Source organism: Rhopilema esculentum, chromosome 19 (genome assembly GCF_057945365.1).
Source record: "Rhopilema esculentum isolate cy_ngs chromosome 19, ASM5794536v1, whole genome shotgun sequence".
Lineage (NCBI taxonomy): Eukaryota > Metazoa > Cnidaria > Scyphozoa > Rhizostomeae > Rhizostomatidae > Rhopilema > Rhopilema esculentum.
Genome location: NC_142833.1, coordinates 4,414,614 through 4,440,510, shown reverse-complemented (window position 1 = coordinate 4,440,510; position 25,897 = coordinate 4,414,614). Strand labels below are relative to the sequence as shown.

The 25,897-nt window shown below is 37.0% G+C and overlaps 4 protein-coding genes across 5 annotated transcripts; 3 read left to right on the top strand and 1 right to left on the bottom strand.

Moving 5' to 3' along the window:
• Positions 1-529: 529 nt before the first annotated feature.
• Positions 530-8,674, top strand: LOC135688575 (uncharacterized). Its single transcript, XM_065205486.2, has 3 exons — positions 530-901; positions 3,351-3,485; positions 8,252-8,674. The coding sequence occupies exons 1-3, from the start codon at positions 709-711 to the stop codon at positions 8,482-8,484; spliced, it is 561 nt and encodes a 186-aa protein (XP_065061558.1). The 5' UTR covers positions 530-708; the 3' UTR covers positions 8,485-8,674.
• LOC135688580 (uncharacterized) lies at positions 4,773-17,256 on the bottom strand. 2 transcript variants are annotated; one of them, XM_089113889.1, is made up of 4 exons: positions 16,456-17,256; positions 9,774-9,841; positions 8,444-8,512; positions 4,773-6,222 (listed from the first exon to the last, which is right to left on the bottom strand). In XM_089113889.1, the coding sequence occupies exons 1-4, from the start codon at positions 16,654-16,656 to the stop codon at positions 6,219-6,221; spliced, it is 342 nt and encodes a 113-aa protein (XP_088970015.1). In that variant the 5' UTR covers positions 16,657-17,256; the 3' UTR covers positions 4,773-6,218. The 2 variants fall into 2 exon arrangements, 1 of the variants encoding a protein (XP_088970015.1); XR_016144895.1 differs by lacking the exons at positions 4,773-6,222; positions 16,456-17,256 and adding an exon at positions 11,749-13,326 and having other exon boundaries at positions 8,384-8,512.
• LOC148957932 (uncharacterized) lies at positions 10,619-11,768 on the top strand. The gene is made up of 2 exons (XM_089113890.1): positions 10,619-10,887; positions 11,549-11,768. Exons 1-2 carry the CDS (start codon positions 10,752-10,754, stop codon positions 11,740-11,742), a joined length of 330 nt encoding a protein of 109 aa, XP_088970016.1. The 5' UTR covers positions 10,619-10,751; the 3' UTR covers positions 11,743-11,768.
• LOC135688564 (neurexin-4) lies at positions 14,154-23,130 on the top strand. The gene is made up of 4 exons (XM_065205474.2): positions 14,154-14,554; positions 17,222-17,420; positions 18,864-19,066; positions 20,061-23,130. The coding sequence occupies exons 1-4, from the start codon at positions 14,296-14,298 to the stop codon at positions 20,267-20,269; spliced, it is 870 nt and encodes a 289-aa protein (XP_065061546.2). The 5' UTR covers positions 14,154-14,295; the 3' UTR covers positions 20,270-23,130.
• Positions 23,131-25,897: the final 2,767 nt, after the last annotated feature.

The window sequence follows — 25,897 nt, the reverse complement described above, 5'->3', positions numbered from 1 at the left end:
TGTTATAGACAAAAATTCTGCAGTGTTCCAAGAATTTTGGTAGGCAATGTAGTACTAGAAACGAGGCACCATTCATTATTATGTTCAAGGCTTTACACCCTCAAATAAACTTAGCTCTGTTACGATCTCGTTCTTGCGCTAAATTATTAAACACAAGACAGAAGTGCCATTCTTTTGAACCTTCGTTTAGGATATTCCGGCAAAACTACAAAAATTCAACCGGATTCCAAGGAAGTGATGTTTTAAAGGTGGTTCAGAAATCAGCCAAATGAGATGTTGCTAATCTTCCCTCTGAAGCAGGAAAAGCCTGAGCGGCTTAGAATTCAGAAAAATATTGGTAAAACGAAAAATTTTCTTGTCAAAACATGCTTTGTCCTAAAATTACGAACAAGCCTTCAACGAAAACCTGCAGGTGCTATTACAACGTAAATTTTAGAGAGCTATAAAAAGATTACTAATGTTTATATTAGACATAATTTTCGTAGTCTGAAGATGAAATTGATTTAGATTATAAAACTGTCTTTGTTTTGATTGGGATGATATGTAAAGCCTTGCTGCAATTAGGCTTGCAACCAGCTCAGCGGCGTTGTATTAGTTAAACAGGTATTGTCAGCTCGTAGGATTTCATTAATGACTGCTTGCCATTTGTTAGTGCTTGAAGTACTCGCCAGGTAATACATAGATAACACGTTAAGCAGGTTAGAAGAGATGCAAGTTAATATCAATGGAATTTCTTCAAAGGTTTTTTCTTTAACGGGAATGCTTATCATGCTACTGGCCGCTGTGACAGATCACTGGCGAAAAAAAGATATAAAAGGGAGGGCCGTCCACGAAAGTGTCTGGGATGACTGCGCAATTTTGGAAACAGGACAGACATGTTACTTGACCAAGAAAGAACAAGGTTTGAATTGTTGTTATTGGCAATCAGTTACATGATGACTGCGTTAAGCTTGAAACTGGGGATGAGAGCCGTCTATTTTGTTATACCAAAGCGTGTACAAGCCTCTCTATCTGGTATCAAGCACCATGCAATACTGAAGTCACTATTAGGCTTCATTACTTAAAATGATAATTTTGATTATGATATTCGTAGCAGTATTAATTAAAGTCACATATTAAAGCCACTTTGTCCCGTCAGTCAACCGCTCAGAGTTAACAATAGGCTTGCAGCTCGTTTATGGTCGAAAAAACATTGAGAATTAGCAAATTGGATACGTAACAATAGGTCTATTGTATAGTACAGCCAATGGGAAATTTAAAGGGCCAGAAAAAATCATCTGGACATATTGCCTTTAAGCAATTCTTTGATGATGTCCTCAAGAAATTACAATTTAAAATTTCAGAAACTTTCCAAGGCAGAAAATGAATTTTAGAAAATGAACTATCAAAATGAACTTAATTTCTTTGACACCAAATTTCAAACAAACAGAGCAAGACACTCTGAAGTAACTTGTTATATGGAAGAGCCAAAGTTTAGCATGATAGACATTACAATAAGTGGTGTAATGCTATCTAAAAAAGAAGGGGGAGGGAGGGGGGGTCATGCACAAAATTTTGGAAAAAATCTAGACCAAAAAAAAAACTGGCTACTTTCTGACTTTAACAATCGGGGCTCAGCCCAATTGAGCCCTCTAGCACAATATCTTTGCTATCCTCAGCTAATGTCTTATAAATAGAACTATAAATTCAGAATGAGAAAATGACAAGAGGAGGGGCAAAGTCAGGGTGAGAATGCAAGTCCACGTTTCAATTGATGAAAGGCTATTTACAATATTAGGTGGTCATTACCAGGGGCGCCAAGAAAAGAAAAAAAAGTTTAATGCTGCAGATGGAATAATATTACTAGGCAGCAGCAAGGATAGAAGGGGGTCAGAGGTGGCGAAAAACACCCCAGTAAAGCTAAACTGTTATTTTGTCGGAAAATGTCTGATCTTGTCGGAAATATAACATGGTTGTCTTTTTTATCCAAGTGTTACATTTTGAGAGGTAAGGTTTTAAAGGTGGCTTATACCGAATTATGCCGTTGTTCTGTGTCAAATTTGCAATCTCTTTTAATTATGTATGGTATCTAAAATGCCTTGTTCAGAGGAGAAGACCATAAAAATCTTCAAGAAGTATGATTCATGACACCAGACTTTCAAAAAAAGAATGCGTTTATCTTCTGTTTTGTTTCAGTGCCAATGTCATTATGCTTTGCTTAAATTTTTGAAAAAGTGTTTATTAGATTTTACTTGGAAAAATTTAATTTCGAGCCCCTCTTATGAACTATCCTATCTACGCCACTAGTATTAATGCCTAGATCCTATAGTGCTTGTGAAAACATTTGTAGGATAGCGCATTTAAAATTTTATCTATTACATAGAGGGGTGCCGTCTTAAAAAATTATGAGGAGGCGCAGTATTGTAGGCAACTTCCAGAAAGCCACATCCATTGCCTTTGTGTTAGAGAATCTATGTGATGTATGTGAAATCATTCAAGCTATTCACTGACTCAGAAAGACTGATAGAAAATTGCTCATTTACGGAATATTCATGGGATAACAAAGGGTCGCCACACAGAATACTTCCAACCAATAATGCGATCGCTCGCAAAGAGGGCCTGAGATCCCAAGGAATCTCTCTGGCTTTGAACAAAGGGAGTTGAAACCCCCCAGACCCCATCAACATCATCCCTGAATATATTCCTAGTGTAAGTTTAGCGAGTATCGAGTGTAAATCTAATAAAAGGCTAGTGAATATCTTTGTTTCTTTCTTATTTTAAAGTTGATACAATATCTACAATCTCGGACAAAAATGGTTGAGACTTTTCAAGGAAAGCTTATATTTTCACTTTCCTTTTAAAAATAACTTCCCCCCTCCTCCAATTTAATGTTGAATGCATTATTTTGGAGAGGAAATGATAGAGCTACAAATCCAACATTGATTCGGGGGAAAAGGGGGGATTCGAATTCACAGGGGCGACATAAAGTAGAAAATTGCTGAAATTGCACTTTGTCGCCACAATTTTGTCCGGGATTGTAGCAAAAACTAAAGCTAATTGAAGTTATACAGATTAAAAATTAGACATAACCAAAGTTGTACATTTATTGCTTGCAAGAGTCACGGGTAAAAATGAACGACGAACATTATGAAGTAGTTTTTTGAATATTTATTTAATTGGAGATTATTTCATTTCGTTGTGGATTGAATTCCAAATTTGGCTACATCTAGTACACACCCATTGTATATCTGGTATCTACCTCAAGTATTGATCTAGTATTTACAGTATATACGACTGGTGAGTATTTATATCTGGACCTGTCTTGAGTTTTGACTTTTGAGAGCGTTTATTATTTTTAGTTTTTATCGTAGATCTCTTGAGTGGGGTGCAAGCGCTCGTTCTTCTCTCGATGGTGTTTGAATTCAGCAATCTTCTCATAAGTGGCTTCATCTACTGCCTCAAGACAGCGCTCAAACCGTTCCTAATTACCATCGAAACTTGTGCAGGTAATGAAATATGCAGGAATAGAACTCGAAATTTATCAACAAACAAATTGCCGTGCAAAACATACCTGTCTCTTGCATGAGCAGCTTGCAATAGATGCGTTTTGCTTATAAGAATTTGCATCTCATGAATCAAAAAAGCCTGCTCTTCTAAAAGCAAACAAAATCATAGATGCCTTGTATTGTTTGTTTGAATATTATCTAGCTTGGTTTCAAACGTGGGTTGGATGATTACGTAACTACATAAATGACATTGGCTTCAGCCTTTAGAATTTATTCTACTATTAGTTGATTGCAATATGATACACAGCTGTAGGTCTTGTACAAACGTTTTAGTCAGGTTATTACCGGTGGCGTAGTCTGACTTTCCGAATGGGGTAAGGAGGGAGGAGGGAGGGGGCGGGTGGTGAAGGGTCATCAGAGACAAAGACGAAGAAATAGTTTAGGTGCTAATAGCACCGTGCTATTCCTGATAGATAAAGCGACGAACTAAGGAACTTGTGGACCAGCTGAAGATCTACCGGATGTCACGATTCCTATACCCTCATATACGCCTCTGGTTATTAAAGACAGATGATCAATAACCATAATCAAGAATCAAGAAATAATCATGATACTTAAGAATGATATATCATATGAATGTATACAGATGACATTTAGGCATTGTAGCAACCACTTAAAACAAAGAAGAGGAGTTACTCTTGACAACTCACAGCCCGTATATTATCTTGGCTGTAGGTACTTTAAGTTTAGCAAAGAGAAGAAAAGTTTACTGTGGATACACGAGTAATGGAAACATTTGTTGGAAAGGGTAGCTTTAAACTGAGCTTCAGCATGAAAATCATTACAAGCAACATTGGTTTCATTTATAAAGAGACAAACCTAATGCCGTTATCGGCATTATTATAAAATATAATTTTCTTAAGCCACTTTTTACCAAAAATATACTAGATTGCGTGCGGTACAATATGATGCTATAATAACGATCAATGTAAGTAAATTGTACCAGGAAAATGTTTTCCTAAAATAATTAACGACGTTTCGAGCATAGCCCGTTATCAAGTAAGATTAAAAATCGATGATAGACCTTAAAAACGTTAAAGGAATATGGAATTCGACAAAGGGAATAGGAAGACTGATGTAAGAGCATGGAAAAGAAATATATGGAAAGAGCTAATAAAAAATATATATACAAATACGCAAATACAGAATTTATGTGTATGTACATACATGCACACTAATATGAAGAAAAGAAAATACCAAAGAAAAAGGAGAAGGAGGTGGGGGGGGGGGGGGGGGTTATTGGAGATACGTAAACTGTTTATTCAGTCCAGAAGAATATAAAGTTCCAAGTTTAAAAATGATTCGTTTTTCCAGTGACTTCCTTATCGAGTTGCTTTAGAGTTGCTTTGGATGGTGAGCAGGATGTCAAGAAAGGGTACACTGTATTCGGAAATGGTGTGTGTGAATTGAAGCGCTGGATGGAAATTGTTAGTGTAGTTGATGAAATTTTGTAGAGATTCAAGTGGTAATGATGTAGCTCCGACAATATCATCAATGTATCTCCTGATTAGGCAAGGGAAAGGACCATCATATGAACAGTAGATCAAGTGTTCCTGGTATCCAACAAAAAGGCATGCATAGCTAGGACCCATAGCAACACCAGTTGTTTACTTCCCATAGCAACACCAGTTGTTTGAAGGTAAAAATCACCATTGAACGAAAATGCATTTGTAGTTAACACAAGCTCGGATAGACGAAGAAGAGTATTGGTAGGTGGGGTTTGTTTAGGGCGAGAAAAAACTTGAGAGCTTCTAATCCATCAGCAGGAGGAATGCATGTATGAAGGGATTTAACGTCCATTGTAAATAAATATCTGTTGGGGCCTTTAAATTTGAAATCCTTGAAAAGAAGCAGGGCATGCGATGTATCCTTGACAAACGTAGGCAGTTGTTGGTTGATTGGTGTAAATATGATATCAAGGTAGGCTGCAATTTGTGATGTAGGACAGGAGACGGCTGATACAATAGGTCGGCCAGGGTTATCAGGTTTGTGTATCTTTGAGAGCATATAAGAAACAGATGTACGGGGATGCTGAAAATATAATTGAGTAGCGTTTTCAGGAAGGTTGCCAAGACTGATTTCTTCTTTAATTATATTGATGACGGTTTTGTTGAAAGATTTAGTAGGATTGGTAGCTTGTTTGGCATAAGATGACGAATTTAACTGTGAATTGCCTTCTTGAATAAATAAATCTTTACGCCATACAACAATACGACCACCTTTATCTGCTGGTTTAATAACAATATCATCTCTTGATTTAAGATGTTTCTCAAGGCTTCCCATTCTGTTCTAGTAAGGTTGGATGTTTTACGCCGAGCTTTGAAATTTACTTGAGAAATTTGATGTCTGCATGTGTCTATGTAAAGATCCGGAGCTTTAAATTGGCCAGGTTGTGGTGTCCAGTTTGACTTAGTTTGAAAAAGGTTGTTTATAATAGCGGCTTGATCTGATAATGGTTCTACAGGAGTAGAAGAGAAGCTATCAGAGTTGTTTTCCTCGAAAAACGCTTTAAGACGGAGGCGGCGAAGAAAGGATTCGGTATCTTGTTTGGTTTGGAACTCGTCGATGTATGAACGGAGTGGTACAAATTTAAGATCTTTGTTAAGTACACCACGTTCATCAGATTTTAATGGTAAATCCTCAGGTATTGTTTGTACAATGTTTTTGGTAGGCTCAGCTGTAGACAAGGAAGAAACGGCATTAGTGGAAACACGAAGACGATCAAGTTTATTGTTTTTAGTATCTTTAAGATTGAGGTACGATTTCTGGTTGAATTCGTGTATCTTAATAAACGTATCTTCAATAACACCCCCCTTCCCCCCTCCTCCTTTTTCTTTGTTTTTTTTCTTTTCTTCATATTAGTGTGCATATATATACATATACATAAATTCTGTATTTGCGTATATGTACACTTACGTTCAAAAAGTATTGGGACACACTTCGAAATTTCGAAGACATTTTATGCAACAAACTTGGAAGGACTTTTTTAAAATCTTTCTCATTAAATAAGTACAGCAGCTGTTTCCATGAAACTTTCACAAGATATTGTTGATGTTTGGACGCATTTTATGTACGCCAAATAATTGAAAAAACGTCGACCATAAAATTTCTATAGGCCTTGAGACGAAAACCTGGAGGCTCTTGAAATTCAAGAACTGAGTTAAGAGAAGCGCTTACAAATTGCTTTCTACTAAAATAAAGCAAATGAATTTCGTAAAATTGCATCAATTGTCGGTTGCTAAATGAGTGCAGCTTTTCTGGTTTGTGTAAAAAGATTTTCCGTACAAGATCAGAAAAAAATCTACCAAGGGATGGCAGAAGTAATAGGTTGGAATCCTTACTAGAAATTATGTTGTCATGTAAAAGAAGCTAAATGTTGGAACATAAGCAAAAATATGGCTAATAAAAATCGTGAAAAAATACCAATTTTTCAGCCTTATAGGAAGAAAATGCTCCCTCATAACAAAAATTAAACATCGCCGACGAATACAATGGACTCGAGTAAATGCAATAATTTAATAAAATTGTAGCAATTTCGTTGATGTAGCAAACTTTATTTGAAGCTTAAAATTAAAATTTTGATTTTGTAATTTCTTTTATAAATTTCTTTGTTATGCAAACGTGAAATTAAAAAGTTCAATTTGTTTCGACATCTCTAAAATTTTGTGAAGGTCGTGTGACTTTGCCGTTATTAGGCCATTCAACCCTTCTGCATATTTTGTTGTTATATTCAGGAAAATCTTAAAAATCCTATGTTTTCAAGGTTATAATGTATAAGTTGAAGCATTTTCTTAACTTTTTATTCCACTTTGGGGATACGTAGGCCTAGATCATTTGGAGAAAGACTGCCCAAATCTGAAAAAGTTTCCGTTGCAAAATCGAATCCAACGCAACGCCATAATTCGTTTATCGAATTTGTCCCAATACTTTTTGAACGTAAGTGTGTATATAAATATCTATTTTTATTAGCTCTTTCCATATATTTCTTTTCCATGCTCTTTTAATCGTCTTCCTATTCCCTTTGTCGAATTCCATTTTCCTTTAACGTTTTTTAGTTCTATCCTCGCTTTTTAATCTTATTTGATAACGGGCTATGCTCGAAACGTCGTTATTTATTTCAAAAATATTTTCCTGATACAATTTACTGACATTGATCGTTATCACTTTTTACTAAGACCAAGAGCAAAACAATGTTTTAGTCATTAAAAACGTTTTAAGACAAGCTCGTCTCATCAATGGTGACAAACGAAAATTTGTGTGGCTCAATTCAATTTTTTCCGTATTTTTCTGATCATCGGCATATAAGCAGGGTTACAATTAAAAAATGGTTTTTGCATTATAAAGCAATGTGCATAATGTAGTAACCCTTATTTGAAACAGAGAGAAGTTAACAAAATTCACTACGAGTTTTGTCTCGCTTTACACACCTCATTAAACAGTCCACCATTATTTCATTAACAAACAGTGTAACCTGGCCGACGTAATAACGATCGCCGCGAGGATGGAAAAACTAGCTAATTCTTAAACTATGTTTCCACCTTTTTACATCACCGTTCTGAAGAGGGTTTTGAATGTTCAAGGGAGTAAAGATGATCGTTTGAAAAATTTCCTTATCTCTTAGAATGACTTACCAATAACAATTGGCACACTATTTACTCATGCGCGTTGCAAAAAGACGTTGTTCACAATATTCTCTTGATCCTTAGCTATATTCGGCACAGCGGCAGTCATCATCTACTTGCACAAATTTATCGTTAAAGCCCGTTGGAGTATTGGTTGGTCGTGGATTCTCGCTGTAGTGGGCGCAATCTGCATCATTGTCGGTGACTTCCAGAGCCTCATACATTTTTCAAGAACCCGAAGAGCAAAGAATGCAGAGAAATTAAGAGAGTACATACCTATGGATAATGTGCCTGGGCATGCTTCTCATCAAGTTTGAGCCGAAGCAGTTCTCTATGAATATGAGGCTGGGAAGAAAAAGAACGGTGTTACGCAAGGATCATTACTCGTGTCATACTGTCTGAGCTGACAAAACTATGTGTGCTTTGATAAAATTCAATGTATAAAGTTACGTTGTATATAGCATGTGAACAGAAAGAGAGGTCGTCTAGTCTTTGTTTCGTGAATCGTTTTATCAGCTAAATGCGAGGCATTCACGACCAACCTACAAATAAGGGCTCAGTTAAAATAGATAGCGATATATTTGTAGTAAATTTAAATTCATAGAGCTTAATTTCAAATTTTATAATTTATTTAAGCGTTTAATTGACTTAATACATTAAGAAGTGCCATTTATGACAAATCTTATTGTGAGTTTATTCAAATCTTGACAAATAATCTAACCCAAATATACAAACACTTTGGCTTAAACAGCCTTTGATGAACATTAGAATAAGTCCTACGATTCTTAACACCTAGTATAGAATTATCATTGCTAGCGTAGCTTTTTATTACATTTTGACAATAACTGGCTGAGGATAAGGATAAAAATCAAATGATTTCTGTTTGAAAATGCACTTGAGGGAGAAAAAAATGCTATTCCCTTATTGTGATGTTACTAACTGTGATGAGTGTCAGATGAAAAAGCTTTTGGTGGGTTGGTATGTTTTTCCTTTCAAAGCTATTTTCAAACTTTGCCCCGCCAAAAACTGACATCTTCTGAAATACAGTTCTTACAATACACCAAGGATATTTAATAACTTTTGATGTAAAGGCAAGGAATGTCGAGGGAGAAGCATTAGAAGACTACCTAAAGCAACGAGAACGTGTAAAATTGAAGAAACATGGAGTAAACTGTCAGTTAAACTCGGCGAAAAAATCTGACGACACCCTACGCTCCACATACCCTCCCCTACAATTCCCCTTCCATCTAGTCTTCATACCCCCCTTCTATTTCTTATCTCCACATCCTCCTTCAATTTAATCTCCACATCCCATTTCAAACTAATTTCAACACCCAACCCCCCCCCCCCCCCATCTATCTAATTTCCACTTATGTAACGCAATCGGCAATATTCCGTAACGATGTTCTGTGTTTCAAAATGATTAACGCAATGCAAATATTACCGAACGTTCCCTGCCTTGATTATTCAGCTGATTTGCATCTGTTCAACATCTGTCAACAAAGTGGCTATACGTTATCTACAAAATTTGCTTCTTTAATGTTCTTAACTGGTCAAAAATTAATTGCAAACCCAAGCAACGTGTATGGTATGACAGGGTCCATACCTAAGGATAACGAGCCTGGAAGTACTTCTTGACAGATTGAGCTCCGACAATCTTCTGCAATTATATAGCTGTAAAAAAACGAACGATATTGCGCAAGAATGATGAATATAAGTATTTGCAGCGAATAAAACCATGGCTATTTTGAAACTTTTGAAAATATAAATACACTACATTACTCTATGTTTGAATATGTCACCAAAATAAAAATATCTAGTCTGAAAAATTTAGTCATTTACAAAAATCTCACTTGCAAAGAATTGCTAAAATACCTAAACACAAAACAATTACAGCCAACAAACAAAAATGATATAAAAGAGCAACGGTTATTCATAGTAAATCAAAATTCATTTAGTTTTCTCTTTACTTTTAATAGTTTGACATAATCATTTAGTTTCCAAAATGGTTGAAGAAGTGGCATTTATGATCAGCCTTCTTGAATATATATATATGAATATATATTCTTTTGAGTAGTTTTTTTTGAAAAGCATGTTCAAATGTGTAACATCGTACAAACGAAGACCACATAGGTTTGCTGTGTTCAACCTTTTTGTGTGAAAAGCCATGGCGAAAAATTTCTACAAAAACTATAATAACTTGAGCCAAGTGACACAAAAATAGAAAGCAATTGCCTGCGCTTTACCACAACCCTTTTCAAAAATCCTTCCTGATGATGCTAAAATTCTTCTATCCCCGCTATTTCTCCTAGAGCAACCAAATCTGCAGTAAATTTATTTGTTCAAATTTGCATTAAATTCATTTCTGCTTTTTTTGCAAGCAGCTTTACAGAAAGATATAAGGAAAACTTGAATCGTTTGCACATTTTGATGACAAGTTGAATTTGCAGGGAATGATAAATGTTGCCCAGTGAATTTTCGCACCCGTTGTTCATCTCCTTAAAAGCGCCTGTTGTTGCATCAAGTAGCTTCTTAATGCTTGAAAAATGACAGCAAAAAGGAAAAAAACTTTGGCATTTCGAAGATGCATTTTAGGTGTGATCGCGACCAGAGCTCTGCATACAATAAATTCAACAAGGTGACACAAGAGTTTCAGCTTTTAACAGAGAATTCCTTTATCAGTGAGGCAAACGAAGACACAGAGACGGTTTGGAAAAAAGGTAAGGTAACTTTGTATAATGTCTCAAGTAAGCTTGAGGCTTCCTAATTGGAGATCGCCATCTTAGCTCGTCGTGTTCGAAGACCTAGACCGAAGGAAACTCGGCCCTAATGAACGTGAAACCGGGGGTGAAATCGCTACACTACACTTTGCACAAAGTTTTTAGCGAGCATTTCTAGCAAGGGTTAATAAATTCCCTTTTGAATTCAAATGTAGGCAAATGGTTAAAGCATTGGCAAGGTAATGGCTTTTCGAAGATCCTCTTTTCTAAGGATGAAGCAAAATTTTGCTGTTTAGATGACTGAAGACGCTAGCAAAAATGGACGCTCTATATCATTCATAAAATGAAAATTAGAGAGCATTAGGCTTTTAGAAAAAATACAAAAATTAAATTTTCAGATAAAAGCAGTTCAAGGCACATTAGTATAGATCAAAAAAGTCAAAACAGATTTGATGAAGAAAAAGGTTGATAGGACAGTTATTTTAGCCATATAGCATGCAATGTCTAGTGAGCTGCATGGTTTAATGAAAGTCATTTTGATTATTTTTACCAGAGCACGAGATAAAGAATATATAATTAGTGCAACTGTGAGCATTTATATCTGGAACTGTTTTGAGTTTTGACTTTTGAGAGCGTTTATTATTTTTAGTTTTTATCGTAGATCTCTGGAGTGGGGTACAAGCACTTGTTCTTCTCTCTATGGTGTTTGAATTCAGCAATCTTCTCATAAGTGGCTTCATCTACTGCCTCAAGACAGCGCTCAAACCGTTCCTAATTACCATCGAAACTTGTGCAGGTAATGAAATACGCAGCAATAAAGCTCGAAATTTATCAACAAACAAATTGCAGTGCTAAACATACCCGTCTCTTGCATGAACAGCTTGCAATAGATGCGATTTGTTAATAAGAATTTACGTCTCATGAATAAAAAAGCCTGCTCTTCTAATAAATATTCATAAATGGCTTTTATTGTTTGTTAAAATGTTATCTAGCATGGATTCAAATGTGGGTACCAGGGATCTATGCTGAATCACTCAATCATGCATAAAATAATTGCAAACCGCGCTTTTACGGTACTGGAGAACAAATTACACGATCACGCCCCAAAGATCTCTCAGAATCTTAAAATGCCTATGCAGCGAAATTTACCATTCCAATATTTTAAAAGAAATCTATAGAGCCCTTCGCCCTTGTTCTTATACAAAAAACAGAATCCCGATAAGTTAAATGGTTCTTTTTTTATTGAGTGTCAAAGTATGCATATTTTGCAGTTGCCTTACGAAATTTTATTTTCCGCTGTGACGTCACAGTGATGAGTCGAGGCGAAACCATTTAGTCAGGCCTGTTAAATCACTTATTAGGTCGAATTGTGCAAATTGTGATACTAGCATGAAACTTTGCAATAAGGGGCAATGTGATGCGCTTAAAAAGATAGGATATGGAACTCTACTGATAATTGCCCCCTTGTTCTATTTTCACACTGGGGTATTTTCCCCTTAATACCTTTATTGATGGTGTTATCATATCTCAGCCTCACTTTAGTAGGAAAGCATGAAAATTTGCAACAAGGGGCAGTTTGATACGCTTAAAAAGATATGGACCCCCCCTGAAAATTGCTCCCCTTGCTCTATCTTTAGAATGCAAGATATGAATAAGAATTTTATCACAAATTTCTCAGCGTATTAAACTGCCTCTATATTAAGAATTTCCGTTCTCCGTTTTATGGCCAATGGTAGAATTAGGGGTCTGAATCAGAAAACCCCAGTCTAAAAATAGAACTTAGGGGCAAGATTTGATTTGGTTCGATATCCAATCTTTTTCTGCATGTCAATCTGCCTTTAGATCGAGAATTCCAAGTTTCTATGACCTGGCGTTCTCCGTTTGCGGCCAGGGGTCAGGACCAGAGTACCCCAGTCTAAAAACAGAATTTAGGGGCATCATATGAATTGGGTTTATTTTACATCTTTTTCGACTCGCTAAACTGCCTTTATGTTGTGAATTTCAACTTCTTTGAACTAGGATTCTCTGCTTATGGCCAATTGTACAATTAGGGGTTTCCCCGCCACCTTGATTGCTGCTATTCGGTCGCTGATCGGTGTGAATTCTAGCACTGCGTTTTCGGTGTTCTTGTTCACTAGGAATCCCACACCTCTTTCATGCTTCTTCTCATCACCTATGTACCAAATCTTGTGCCCTTCTTCTGTTGTTCCTTCACCAATGCACTTCCATCTCATTTCAGATATGCCGAGGATGTTCCAATTCAGTCTGTCCATTTCTTGCACTAAAACCTCCGCTTTTCCGCATGCCTTCAACGTTCTGACATTCCATGTACCAATTGCTGTCTCTACCTTCGCCACTTTTCTGTTTCCTCCGGCTCTTCTGGCTCTTCCGACTCTCCTTCACTCCACACCCTCCACACCCTCCACTCCAGTCGCATACTTTACACTGCCTCCCCTGGAGACTCCAGGAGACAGCGCGGCCGTTGTTGACCCGGGCCCCGACCGATCCGGTATGAGGTTGAAGTTAGTTGTCATTCCATGGGTGTTTCAATAGGCAAGAAGTACTCGGTGATGCCTATCTCCTCTCCGAGTACGCAGTGACACTGCGTGCCGGTGTGCTCGGCCAAAGTCCCGAAGGATCTCTTGCCCGACCACGTGCTCCAAAAGTCGTTGGTCCCTGAAGACTCTTCCGCCAACTGGAACTACTGGTACCCTGCTGCCAGTACCAGTCAATTTAACCCATAGATGGGGCGTATTTGAACCATACATGAGACCCTGTCAGGTACTACCACCCTGGGTCAAAGTGGACCTGGGAGCAGTAGCAGCTAAGGGGTCGCTCCATACTCCCCAGAACTCTGGATCTCCCGAACCAGAGCCCTGCTACCGGATGCAGTTTAAAGTCATACCCAGGACAAATTCTGCCAGGTACCATTTCAAATTTTGCTTCCGGTCACGTGACAGGGCAAAATTTCATTTTACGGTCAGAAAAAAGTCATTATTTTTAAAAATCTGAGGCAACCATTGGAAAAGCATCAGGAGAGATGAAAAAATCTCTAAAACACCAACCCTGTGACGTTTATATTTTAAGAAATATGGGCCGTTAAACTTTCGGTGATGACGTCACAAAATATCTAACTTTCAATAGTTTCAAAATCTCTGGTATACTGGCACCATAAAACAGTTTAGAGAACCTTAACAACACCTGCGCTTGGTTAGATACAGTTATTTCCCTGTCTATAGCATTATACATTAAAAATTCATAAATACTTTCGTTACCACGGAGCTTTAGCAAAATCTTTGAGTTCAAATTTGTTTGTTCTGCTTTTTGTGTGAGCAGCTTTACAGACAGATAGAAGCAAGGCTTTGAATCGTTTACACATTCTTTTGACAAATTGAAGTCAGTTAGAAAATGTTGCCCAGTGTATTTTTGTACCCGTTGTTCCTGTCTTTAAACGCGCCTGTTAAGGCATCAAGCAGCTTCTTTAAGCTTGAAAAAGGAGACCAAAATGGTATAAATACTGGCATTTCAAAGATGCATTTTAGGTGTGATCGCGACCAAAGTTGTGCATACACTAAAATCAACAAGGTGACACAAGAGTTTCAGCTTTTAACAGAGAATTACGTTATCAGTGAGGCAGACGAAGATACAGAAACAGTTTGGAGAAAAGGTAAGGCAACTTCGTATAACGTCTCAAATAGGCTTGAGGCTTCGTGATTGGAGATCGCCATCTTAGCTCGTCGTGTTCGAAGTCCTAGACCGAAGGAAACTCGGCCCTAATGACCGTAAAACCGGGGGTGGAATCTCTACACTACACCTTGCACAAAGTTTTTAGCGACAGTGGTGGCGCCAGAGGGGGGGCAGGGGGGGCTACAGCCCCCCCGTCGGAGGAGGCTAGCCCCTCCGTCGGAAGATAAATTATGCTTGAATTTTTTTTGTCGGAGCGAATTTTTTAAGTTTTGGCGGAAATAGAAATTTCTAAAAGGACTGTTATCAGAATTCAGGAAGCTCATCCCAAAACAACTCATCGACACATCAATTTCATGGTAAATAATAATCTGTTATAAGAAGTTTGAATTGGTTGTTTAGATGTTCAGTACCAGGTGTTTTCCGCATGCTGTTAAATTTGATCTTATGTTATGGATAGTGCAGTTCGTCCAAATCTTGCTTGCTATAACCAACCTACAACATCGGAATATTTTTGTGCGATAGCGATATGGCAACAAATGTTACCCGTTTCAGTGTTAGATGTAGTATATGTAATGACGTATTTAACAATGATTACGCTGCCCGCCACACGAAGTCCAAGCACAAAGATTTGGCTGCAATGGGAAGGACTGCTCCTACGACGGCAATAGTTGAAACGGACTCGCAGCAGAGAAAAATAAAAACATTTTTTCAATCAAAAGGCGGTACTTTTCCAAAGAAACGAAAGGTTAATGATTTTGAAACTGAAAGAACAACAGAAGACCCCGAAGAACAAGAAGTTGAAATTTCGAAAATTCAAGACGAAGAGCAAATCGAACGTGGTATGTTATACGTTTTAATATTTAAGTCCTTTTAATACGATTAATACGTGCCCTTAATAATATGTCAAAAAACGTAGTAAAAAACACGATTACACCATTTTGATAGCATTTTTAGCCAATCTAATGGGTGTAGCCACCAAAATTTTCCCGGGGGAGTACCCCCGGACCCCCCGAATTTTCGGCTCGCAACGCTCGCCTTCGGTCTCCAGTACCCTTACAATTCCTTGTCGCCCCCTAGCCCTATCGTTCTCTAAAAAAATTAGCCCCTCCGTCGGAAGTGCTAGCCCCTTTGTCGGAGGAAACCTAGCGCCACCACTGTTTAGCGAGCATTTCTAGCAAGGGTTAATATATTCCCTTTGAATTCAAATGTAGGCAAACGGTTAAAGCATTGGCAAGGTAATGGCTTTTCGAAGATCCTCTTTTCTAAGGATGAAGCAAAATTTTGCTGTTTAAATGACTGAACACGCTAGCAAAAATGGACGCTCTATATCATTCATAAAGTAAAAGTTAGAGAGCATTAGGCTTTCAGAAAAAATACAAAAACTAAATTTTCAGATAAAAGCAGTTCAAGGCACATTAGTATAGTTCAAAGAAGTCAAAGCAGATTTGATGAAGAAAAAAGTTGTTTTGCTTTATTTCTTCTGGCAGATTGATAGGACAGTTATTTTAGCCAAACAACATGCAATGTCTAGTGAGCTGCATGGTTTAATGAAAGTCATTTTGATTATTTTTACCAGAGCACGAGATAAAAAGTATATAACTAAAGCCACTGTCGACAAGCTGTTGTCAAACATCTAAACGGAACGAGACTGGTTCGATAAACTGCCGTATAAAAATGCTATACAACGAGCTTTCGTGATGCCGCAAAGACTCATGAAATTCTATTCACGTGCCTTCGCATCTTCGCATTGGATTTCCAGAAAGTTTCAGCAGAGGCATTGTGGCTCCTAGAAAAGGGCCGGGAGAGAATGATCATAAGGGGGCCGCTCTTTTGTTTGACATATCCAATCACAAACCACAGGTCGCCAAAAATGGTACCTACCTGGAAACCATGCACCAAAATACAAAGATGCCAGTTTTTATCATTTTTGAATGAACATCTGCTATATTTGTTGGTGTGGATTCCCTTTGCTTTAACCATTGTCTCTTTAAGACTGCAAAAAAAGTGAAAAAAAACCAATGTTGTAGTGCACAGTTGATACAAACACAAAAGCAACAAAATTCTTACGGTGCAACAAAACATATTTTACGGTCACGCCATTTTAGAATGTTTTTACCGTCGTTTACCACGTTTTACAATTTTTATACATACTCATTGCGTTTCGTTAAAATGCAGTTCTCGAGGCCCTGGGCCAGTTTGCCCCTACTTGCCCCCCCCTCTCCACGGCCCTGTACATAGTCAACTCATTTTCACAGGGGCCTGTTTGTATATATTGACCTCCTCTAAGTCTGAACTGTGAACTTGAGTCTACATACAAGTGAGGCGTTTTCGCACCATAGATTTTGTTCATAACAAACATTTACCTGGGTTTTACAAACTCACTTGAAAGGGGCCCACGGGAATTTTCTCGGTTTCCCGCCTAGCCACAGCGCCCCTGAGTTGCAGTATGGTTTTTATAGAACCATACCTTGCACCATTGGAGCAAAGGGATAAAGCATGCAAGTAAATTTGTTCCAACATACTTTCTTTAGTTTATAAAGGTGTTCTTTAAAGTTGCAAAATAGATGCTCCAAAAAAATCTTTCAAATCTTGACTTGCGTTGACTTCAGTTTATCTGAATTCTTCAAACCCTTTTTTAACGTTTTAGTTTTACAGATTTATCCATCCTGCGAAGAGGCCTTACCAGGGAACCTTAACAATGGGGTATACTGGATTCAGCACAAGAATATGCAAGAACCAATAAAAGTCAAATGCAAAAGAGAGACAGGAAATGTTCTCGCAGTATTTGATCACGACAGCGAATCACGCATAGTGGCTAAAGGGTTTGAAGACCCTGGATCGTATCGGTAAGTATCACGAGCAGTGTGTTGCGCTGCTCATTGGCAATTTTTTGTTGAATTTCGAGGGTCCCCGAAATTAGAGAAGTGCGACAAATTAGTACAACTGATCAATAGAGTTGTCAACTGATGACGTTACAAAAATATAGTTTTAGAATTTTCGAAATATTTTCCTATAACCTGAAAAAGCATCATGAAATACCTCTAAATTTGCAAAATCAGTTAAAGGTATTACGAATTGGCTGAGATATGACCAGGTAAGCAGTAAGCACAAGGCCTGGCCACATCAAACCTACGTAATTTGGCCTCAGTTCAAAACTTTATGAACTGAGCCAAAATAACAGTAATCGGTTAGCATACTTTAAATCTTTATTTGGCCATAGCTCACCCGATTTTTGACAAACTTAACTGATTTGGCATACATGGGAGTATTTGATGGTGTTATTTCATGTTATGTGGTCAAAATTCAAAAATTCTGAAAATAATTTTTTGTGACGTCACACTTGAGAACTCTATAGCAACAAGAGGCGTGCTTTGTTACAAAATGAAAACTCACTGAAATAGAAATTTTATTCTTTGTTTCGATAAACCAATGGACGGCAGGACGCACTGCCTTTAAAGGAGGATGTTTTCGGAAAATTTCAAGATTTTTTGAATTACAAAGGATAAAATTTAAGTATCTATAGAATACTCTTATGAAAGCATCTGTAGAATTGAGCAATAAAAATATGATAATATGGTACATTCATTGAAGAAGTATTGTTTTTTTTGCTAAATTCAATAAAGCATTTTAATTTGTGGGAATCACTCTTAGAAATTCTCGCAGGTTTTTTCAGAATATCTTTTCAAATCTGAAAACTATGAATGCTTTTCTCCTTTAAGTTCCATTGCCAACTCACAATAAATAAACAGGCAGGTAAACAATCCTATAATTCCATTCAGTTAAGCTAAGTCCAAGCATCGTATACCCACACTGAAGCTGTATGAAGTTTATAAACAAAAAATAATTGCCCACAGATTTTGTTCATTCAATAGGGTATGAAAAGCAGTCGCATTATATTCTTTAAAATATAAATAAAAAATTGTGCACAGAATGCTTGAAAGTTGTGTGTAGGTACAAGTTGCAACTTCTGATTTAGACACTAGCCACCTATGAAGCTATAAGTAAATAACAACTTATTAACAGCGTAAGTAACATGAGGTATCCGCAAAAGTCATAAAAGACAAAATTTGAATAACTTTCTTTGGGCCCTCTAATTTATGCTATAAAATAAAAATTAACCACAAAATACCTAATCCAAGTCAGAAATTTCTGCCCTCTCTTCAAATGTGGCAAAACTGCTCTTTAGCCGAAAAGCATTTCCTAAGTACTGAAGTTTGATCATTTGAAAGAGTGAAAACACTCTATAAAAATAACCTCAGAATTGATATAAGTTACACTTCTATAAACAGGCATAGAATCACCTACACGACTCGACTTCAAGACTTGACAAACTTTGTCGACTCGTCACGTCAATGCCGCCAGTTCACTAGAATAGATTGCATCTCAATGGGTTTGTATTTACCTGCGATGAGTACCCCATTTAGTGGATACCTCGTGGATAGAAGCGGGAATAGAATGGATTATATTGGCGGTGGACCATCAAATGGAAGAGGTATGGGTTAAAATTGCTTTTCACCAGATTTGCAGTTGAAAACACATTCAGCTTGGATTGCATTCAAAAGTTTTGCTGGCAAAGACAGCACGGGAGATGAAGAATCATCTTTTTTCTATCATATTTTTTAAAAACTAAATACAATATGCAAGTTTTGATGTGCCAGTTATAGCGGAAAAAGACACAAGGTCATCAAATTTCATCAACAGTAATCTTTGAAGAACTTTGAAGAAGGATTCAGCGTAGAGAATCATTAGCATTAAACTAATTTGAGTTGTTTGATATTTTGACTTTTTTAGCGTTATTAGAGCCCGATTCAACTACGAAAATATTTGCATTAATTTGAAAATTCCAAATAAGCTGCATGTGCCAAATTCTTCTTTACGTAATTGTCGTCAATCCTCGCCTTTTGACGCCAAGCTCGCAAAATACCGAGAAGATCTTTGAAATCATTGGATTGTTGCAGGTTTTTATAATAAGCGATAAGCAAATTCAGCATTTGTTTATCATATGAAAGGTAAATTTTCCGATCTTTTTCTACAATGCCTGCCAAAAGTCTTGGAACACTGACATCAATTTCCAAGGTCAAAACCAATCATCCCCCTCTCCCCCACGGAACAATGTTGGTTTACTATCAAACGGGTTAGGATTTTAGGAAGCACTTTCTTTTGCACTTCTTTTATGATATTTCTCTAAATGATCAACATTGTTTTAGGGGGCGGAAGAAGCAATTTTTTTTCATGAAAGGAATGAAAGATATCAAATGCAGCGTAAATTGGTGGGTGTTCCAAGTACTTTTGGCATTGTACATGAGTAAATGGAATTTTTCACAAAGGCATAAAATCTGAATAATGAATTTGTTAACATCTTTTGACAAAAAATTATTTGGATTAAAAGAGACTTAGATATAAGTAAGTTATTAGCAAGCACTTAATGATTAAGAAGAAACGAATAAAACTGTACCTATCTTTGAGAAAGCAATATCTTATCATAGGATGCAGTTGTGGAATAAATGGTACATGTGCAAAAAGTTCATATCTTTGCAACTGTGATGTCAATGATGAGGTATGGCGATTTGACGAGGGATTTGTCACCGACAACAAGAGGCTGCCAATAACTGAAGTGAGGCTTGGAGATACAGGTGGTGTGTCTGAAGAAGGTGCCCATACCATTGGGAAACTTATCTGTGAAGAGTGGCCATAAGCATTCATTAAAGACTGCCACCATTTCAAAATCAAAGGCGACTTCTATTAGTTGCAGATGGAAAGCAAAAATGGTTACAGCTGGCAGTGACACATAGTAGATGTTTAAAGAGATAAAGTTTAACACAACACATGGGTCATACAAAAGACAAAAGAGACACAAAAGTCTTTGAAAAAAGCAGCAAATATATTTGACTCATCACTAAAAAAATTCTCAGTTTTCGAATAGAGAAGTTATAATAAATTTTCCACTATGAATACAGTGCATTATCTTGAAGCAAAGAATAGTTATAAAGACTCAAAGAGAAATTTTTCAAAGGAATTCATTACTTGCCTTGCAAAATGTAAAAAATCTTAAAATCTTTTTATGTTTAATTGTATATATTCAAGACTTAAGCAAAATATCTAAGAACCTCTCCACTAATTCTACAAGTGGAAATGACTCTAAAGCTTCTAATAGAACGCTTTTCGTTTAAAACTATTTCAATTTTTGCTTACATTAAGAATTGACAAGGTCTTTGCAACCACCCTGACTAAAACTAACACAATTAATAAACACAGCTTTCATCTCGAAATGGCAAATTATATATGATGCGGGGACGGTTTAATGGCTAGGGTCGCTTACTAAAGATTCAAAGATCTGTGGTTCCAGTCCCTATTGTGACCAAATTTCTCTCAGAGCGAGGAGAGTCGTCAGCTCTCTGTAACTCAAGGCGTAGGAATTACGAGGTGTGGTCACATAGAGAGGAAGGGAAAGATTTTCAGCGTGATAAGGACTACCTTAGGTACCAAATCATATAATACAATATATGAAGCAGTTCTATTTCATATGGATCAGCCAAATCTGAAATTTCCGTTTTCTGTTAAGCTTTGATATAGAAGCGCCACAAGGTTCAGCTATGGAGCCTATCTTTTTCAGTTCTTTGTACTTAGTATCTATTCAATAGCGTTTCTAAATTTATTTTGATTTTGAAGTTATACATAGACTTGTTCATGGCAAACATAGACTTGTTCATGGTATTTTATCATTTTAAATTTGTTTTGTCATCTAGAGTTCTAGATTTAGGTTAAGCATAAAATTTGGCAACGTTTATTACATCGTCTGCTTTGCAGCAGTACAGGATTTATCGAAGAAGCGTAAGATTTTTGCAATGGGTATGAAATAATATGAATAGAGGATCTTTACAAAGAATCACGTAAAATTTCTATTGAAATTGTTGGTACTCTACGTATGATATTGTACATTACCAAGAATTTTAGTAAACTCATTACCTTCTTAGAACATCAATTAAACAATATTAAATGACATTAAAATTGATAAAGATTGTAGGTTACTCATCCATTCTTAGAGGAACAGATTCTCAAAATTAAAAAGACTACAAAATTCTTTTCTTGGGTATGAGCCAACACGCTCATCAATATATCATCATCTCGTGATAGTTAGTAAACACTGTTTTGAATGCAAAAAACAGAATCTGTGCTTGGGCAAATCTGGAAATCTCAAACCAGTCGCTAAAAGGAGTCAAATAATTTTTGCATTTACCCTGATCATTGTGTTTCATTTGTTCTTATTTCGCCAATGATAAACATGTTTCGTCAACTGCCATGCGTCATAAAGCAAAATAGTTTTTGATTCTCAGCCATACGTAAATCCTCGAATTGCACTCCCACGAAAAATTCCCCCTTCGAATAAGTCCCCATCCTAGAGCAACAAATTGTCAATAACCCCCTCCCCCTAGAATAAGCCCACACGGTTGCTTTCGGCGTTTTGTTGAACTGTTTCAGTGACATGCTTAAGATAATTTTATAAGCCCCCCTCTACTCATTAAAGCCCCTCTCATCGTATAAGCCCCCATCCAAAAATATCCAAAAATAAAGCCCCCAGGAGGATACATCGGGATTTCCGGTATAGAAAAAAGATGTTAATCCGCGTGTACGTAAAAATTAAATGACTAGCTTGTATTCGAATCAAGTAGACATTCAACAATGTACAGTATAAATTATTATCTATCGTATATTATTAACTGAAATTTCAAAAACGTTGTGCAATAATTAATTATTACGATATATCAACATTTGAAACGATGCCAGTATGGAACTTCACCATAATGATCTATATCTTTCATTGTTACATTCTGAATGAAACCTGGGCATAACTGATGAAACATTTTTATTTAATAAGACATCTAGCTAACATCTTTTGACAAATTCTATCAACGAAATTTTGACTTCTGAGGAAATGTATGGTAAACACAAGGAGCACATCTCCTCCCCAGCCACTTCAAGCGTCAAATTCATGACATGTGTTTTATAGTAAATTTTCTCCCAAGGCTCTCAGACATTGAAAGACTTAACCATTTTTGTCTTTTCATGATCTTACAACATTTTTTCTATCAAAGTAAACTTTATTTCACCCTTTCCTTTCTAAATTTTTCTACCTCTCCTATGCGTTGGCGTTGTTATAGGTCCTCGGGTCTTTTCCTAACATTACCAACAAGAAAGATACGACTGGATTTTATATTTATTCATTTTTAGCTATATCAATATCATATGATTTTATTGAATAAAATTTATCTAGCAGCACTGGTTAACTGATAATATCGGCAATTCAATTAAAGATTTCATAAAGATGACCTCTAGAAAATTAATTTTTTCGGAGATTAATTTTTTAGATTGATTTTTAGAAAATCGCAGCTTAATGAAATTGATAACCAGTACGACGACAAAAAAAAACATGATGCATTCGATAACTTTTTGTTAAATCGCAAAAGCTAAACAAAGGGGATCACAAATCATGAATTTTTTCCGACTTTCTTTCCCGGATTGTTTTCTTTGTTGGGCCTTTATTCCTTGTTTATTTCTCTAGGTTGTTTATTCCTTGTGTCTTATCTCACGTTCTGATTGCTTCTCCAGTGTACTTCTTTATCACACGATTTACGATCCCCGTTGTTTAGCTCTTTCGCATTAAAGTTGAATTTTTCTCGCCTGTAATTATACTGCAGATGACTCTAGCCAGAGTCGAAACGTTTGATTTAATTCAACTTTATAGACTTGTCGTTTCAATGGAAACAACATAAAGGCCGGTGAAATAACGAAATAACGGCCGGTGATCGGTGAAAGCCGACGGGGAAATGAAAAAACACCGACGAGGCACTGGCATGATTCAACCGACAGGATATTTTGTCTGAGTGGCATTTTGTCCAGTTGAGTTTTGTCCGTGACATATTGTCCGGTGACATTTTGTCCTTGTGCATTTTGCCCGCACCCGCCCCATTCTACTCCAGTATGGAAAAAAGTGTTATGCACCGGATAATCCGGTACATAGCAATTCTTTGTTGGTACACAGTCGATGCACAACAATACCTCTATGTCTTTGGTGCACAAATTACTCAGATCTGCAATGGTGCACAGGAATTCTTAATTAATTATATTCTAGTTAAGTTAATAAAGGCAGCAAAATCTCAATCGGGTTCGAGTTAACAGCACGATTGGGCTAAAACCCACGTTATGCCTATGGTTTTATTGGCACTTGTTATTGCCATTGAGACATTGGCAAGGCCACCGAGAGGTTTTGAAAGCCCTGGGTGAAAGCTAAAGGATGAGGTCCCCAGCAAATACAGCCAAGAAAAAATATTTGTGACCACGCCCTTAAGATTTGCTTATAGTACATTTCAGAATATTTCTTACAGTCATTTTGTTGCAATCTTTTAAATAGCTCTTCTATCTTTTAAGGCTTTTGTCACTTTACTTATGTTTATTTTTCATTATATCCATTTTGATAATGGTATTCATTACTTTATGAGGACCCCTGGACTATGAGGCCCGGAAACAAAACCTGATTATTCATATTATGTCAAGAAAGGATCTGTTGCATTTTATTTTCCCTCGATTTCTTGCAGGTTTGAAGCCCCCAACAATCCCCATTTGGCACCATCCATATTCAATTGGATTATTCTATGATATCCCATCATTTCCTATGCTATTGCATTATCTTTGGGTGGCTCTGACGCTGTTGTTGAGAACTCTTTAAGTGTGATCGAGCCTATTGCCAGGCTAGGCAGAAACATTTCACCCTAAAGAATACAAGTATTCTTGACTGGTCAGCATTGAATTTTTTTATATTTATCTCTTGGGTCACAAGGTTTACCTAGACAACAAGACAGGTTACACCAACCTAGACACAAAGTAGGAAACTTCAAGAAAAAGACAGATATAACCTACAAAGCAAGTAGGATGCTCACAAAGAAGGGGCTTTGTTAATTGTTTAATACCTGTTGTCAGGGCCCGACATTCTGCCCCCGGTCCTTCATGTCCCGAGGGCCTTAAAGACAATGAATTCCATGTACTAAAAATGATGAAACATCTTAAACAATTGCAAGACATGACTGCAAACAATATTTTAAACTGTATTTTAAGGTCATCTAAAGGGCATGGTCGTCTTGCTTTGCTCGCATGGACTGCATCTTCAGATTTCATCAATATTACCCTGTAAGTAACAGGCTGTAACTAAGCTTATTAGTGGCTTCATGCTCACTGATTGGCCAATTGTTCATTGACAGATGAATGAAGTCACTTAGCAAAATTTCTGCTCGCTCCGGTTACAGGGGCCCTCTTCTTTCACATTTGCCGAAACCTCCGAAACCTCTCTGCGACCCTGGCTGGTGCACAACAGCAATGGAAAATTTTGCATCTGTTGCACAGGAAACCAACTTTCCATACTCTGCGACCCTGCCTGGTGCACAACAGCAATGGAAAATTTTGGTGCACATCTGGTGCACAGGAAAAACCAACTTTCCATACTGGTATCAGAACTCTGGTGACTCTAGAAAACATCCGAAAATCGAACCAACTTTCCATACTCTGCGACCCTGCCTGGTGCACAACAGCAATGGAAAATTTTGGTGCACATCTGGTGCACAGGAAACCAACTTTCCATACTGGTATCAGAACTCTGGTGACTCTAGAAAACATCCGAAAATCGAATTTTTTTCTGTGTTCCAAAATGAACAGTGGATTACATTCGAAAATATAATGTTTTTCTGTGTTCAAAAAATTGTGAGAGAGAAGCTGTCGTAGTGTAAGCCGTTAGTTTCCCAAATTTTTATTTTCACTGTTGTCAAAATTTCCCCTTATTTCGACCACTGGTTGTAATGAATTTGCCTAAATTGGAACTGTCTTAATGGATCTGTCTAAATTGGAATTGTCTACGATGTAGCAAGAAGTTATCGAATGCATTTGTCTTTTTTCTCTGTCGTCGTATTGGCTATTAATTATCTTTTTTGAGATCAAAGACTATACCGATCCAGCTGTATAAAGCTACAGCAATCAACTTGTGATGAGAAATAGTATATCGCTTTCACTTAATCGCTTTTTAATTTATCACTTTCACTTTATCGCTTTCAATTTATCGCTTTCACTCAATCGCTTTTACTTTGTCACTTTTACTTTATCGTTTCACTTTATCACTTTCGCTCGTACCCTGAGTGGCTGACAAATCAACTTGCTTAAGCCGATAATCGTTGCTTTGCGGTTGTGATCACATGTCTCATTTACAATATCGCATGGCACATCCATGTATCCCATGTACGGCCGTGTTATTTAAACAGGCTTATTGGTCTTAATGCTTCAA

Bases quoted from the DNA above. Each gene is read 5' to 3' on its own strand.
- LOC135688575 (XM_065205486.2), top strand. From the start codon at position 709: ATGCAAGTTAATATCAATGGAATTTCTTCAAAGGTTTTTTCTTTAACG. The intron at 902-3,350 runs GTTTGAATTGTT...TTTTTATCGTAG, and splicing joins CTTGACCAAGAAAGAACAAG to ATCTCTTGAGTGGGGTGCAA. The intron at 3,486-8,251 runs GTAATGAAATAT...CTTGATCCTTAG, and splicing joins TACCATCGAAACTTGTGCAG to CTATATTCGGCACAGCGGCA.
- LOC148957932 (XM_089113890.1), top strand. From the start codon at position 10,752: ATGCATTTTAGGTGTGATCGCGACCAGAGCTCTGCATACAATAAATTC. The intron at 10,888-11,548 runs GTAAGGTAACTT...TTTTTATCGTAG, and splicing joins AGAGACGGTTTGGAAAAAAG to ATCTCTGGAGTGGGGTACAA.
- LOC135688564 (XM_065205474.2), top strand. From the start codon at position 14,296: ATGTTGCCCAGTGTATTTTTGTACCCGTTGTTCCTGTCTTTAAACGCG. The intron at 17,421-18,863 runs GTAAGTATCACG...TTCTATAAACAG, and splicing joins GAAGACCCTGGATCGTATCG to GCATAGAATCACCTACACGA. The intron at 19,067-20,060 runs GTATGGGTTAAA...ATCTTATCATAG, and splicing joins TGGACCATCAAATGGAAGAG to GATGCAGTTGTGGAATAAAT.
- LOC135688580 (XM_089113889.1), bottom strand. From the start codon at position 16,656: ATGTTTTGTTGCACCGTAAGAATTTTGTTGCTTTTGTGTTTGTATCAA. The intron at 9,842-16,455 runs GTAGGTACCATT...GTTTTTTTACAG, and splicing joins TTTTGGTGCATGGTTTCCAG to CTATATAATTGCAGAAGATT. The intron at 8,513-9,773 runs GTATGGACCCTG...TTTTCTTCCCAG, and splicing joins TCCAGGCTCGTTATCCTTAG to CCTCATATTCATAGAGAACT.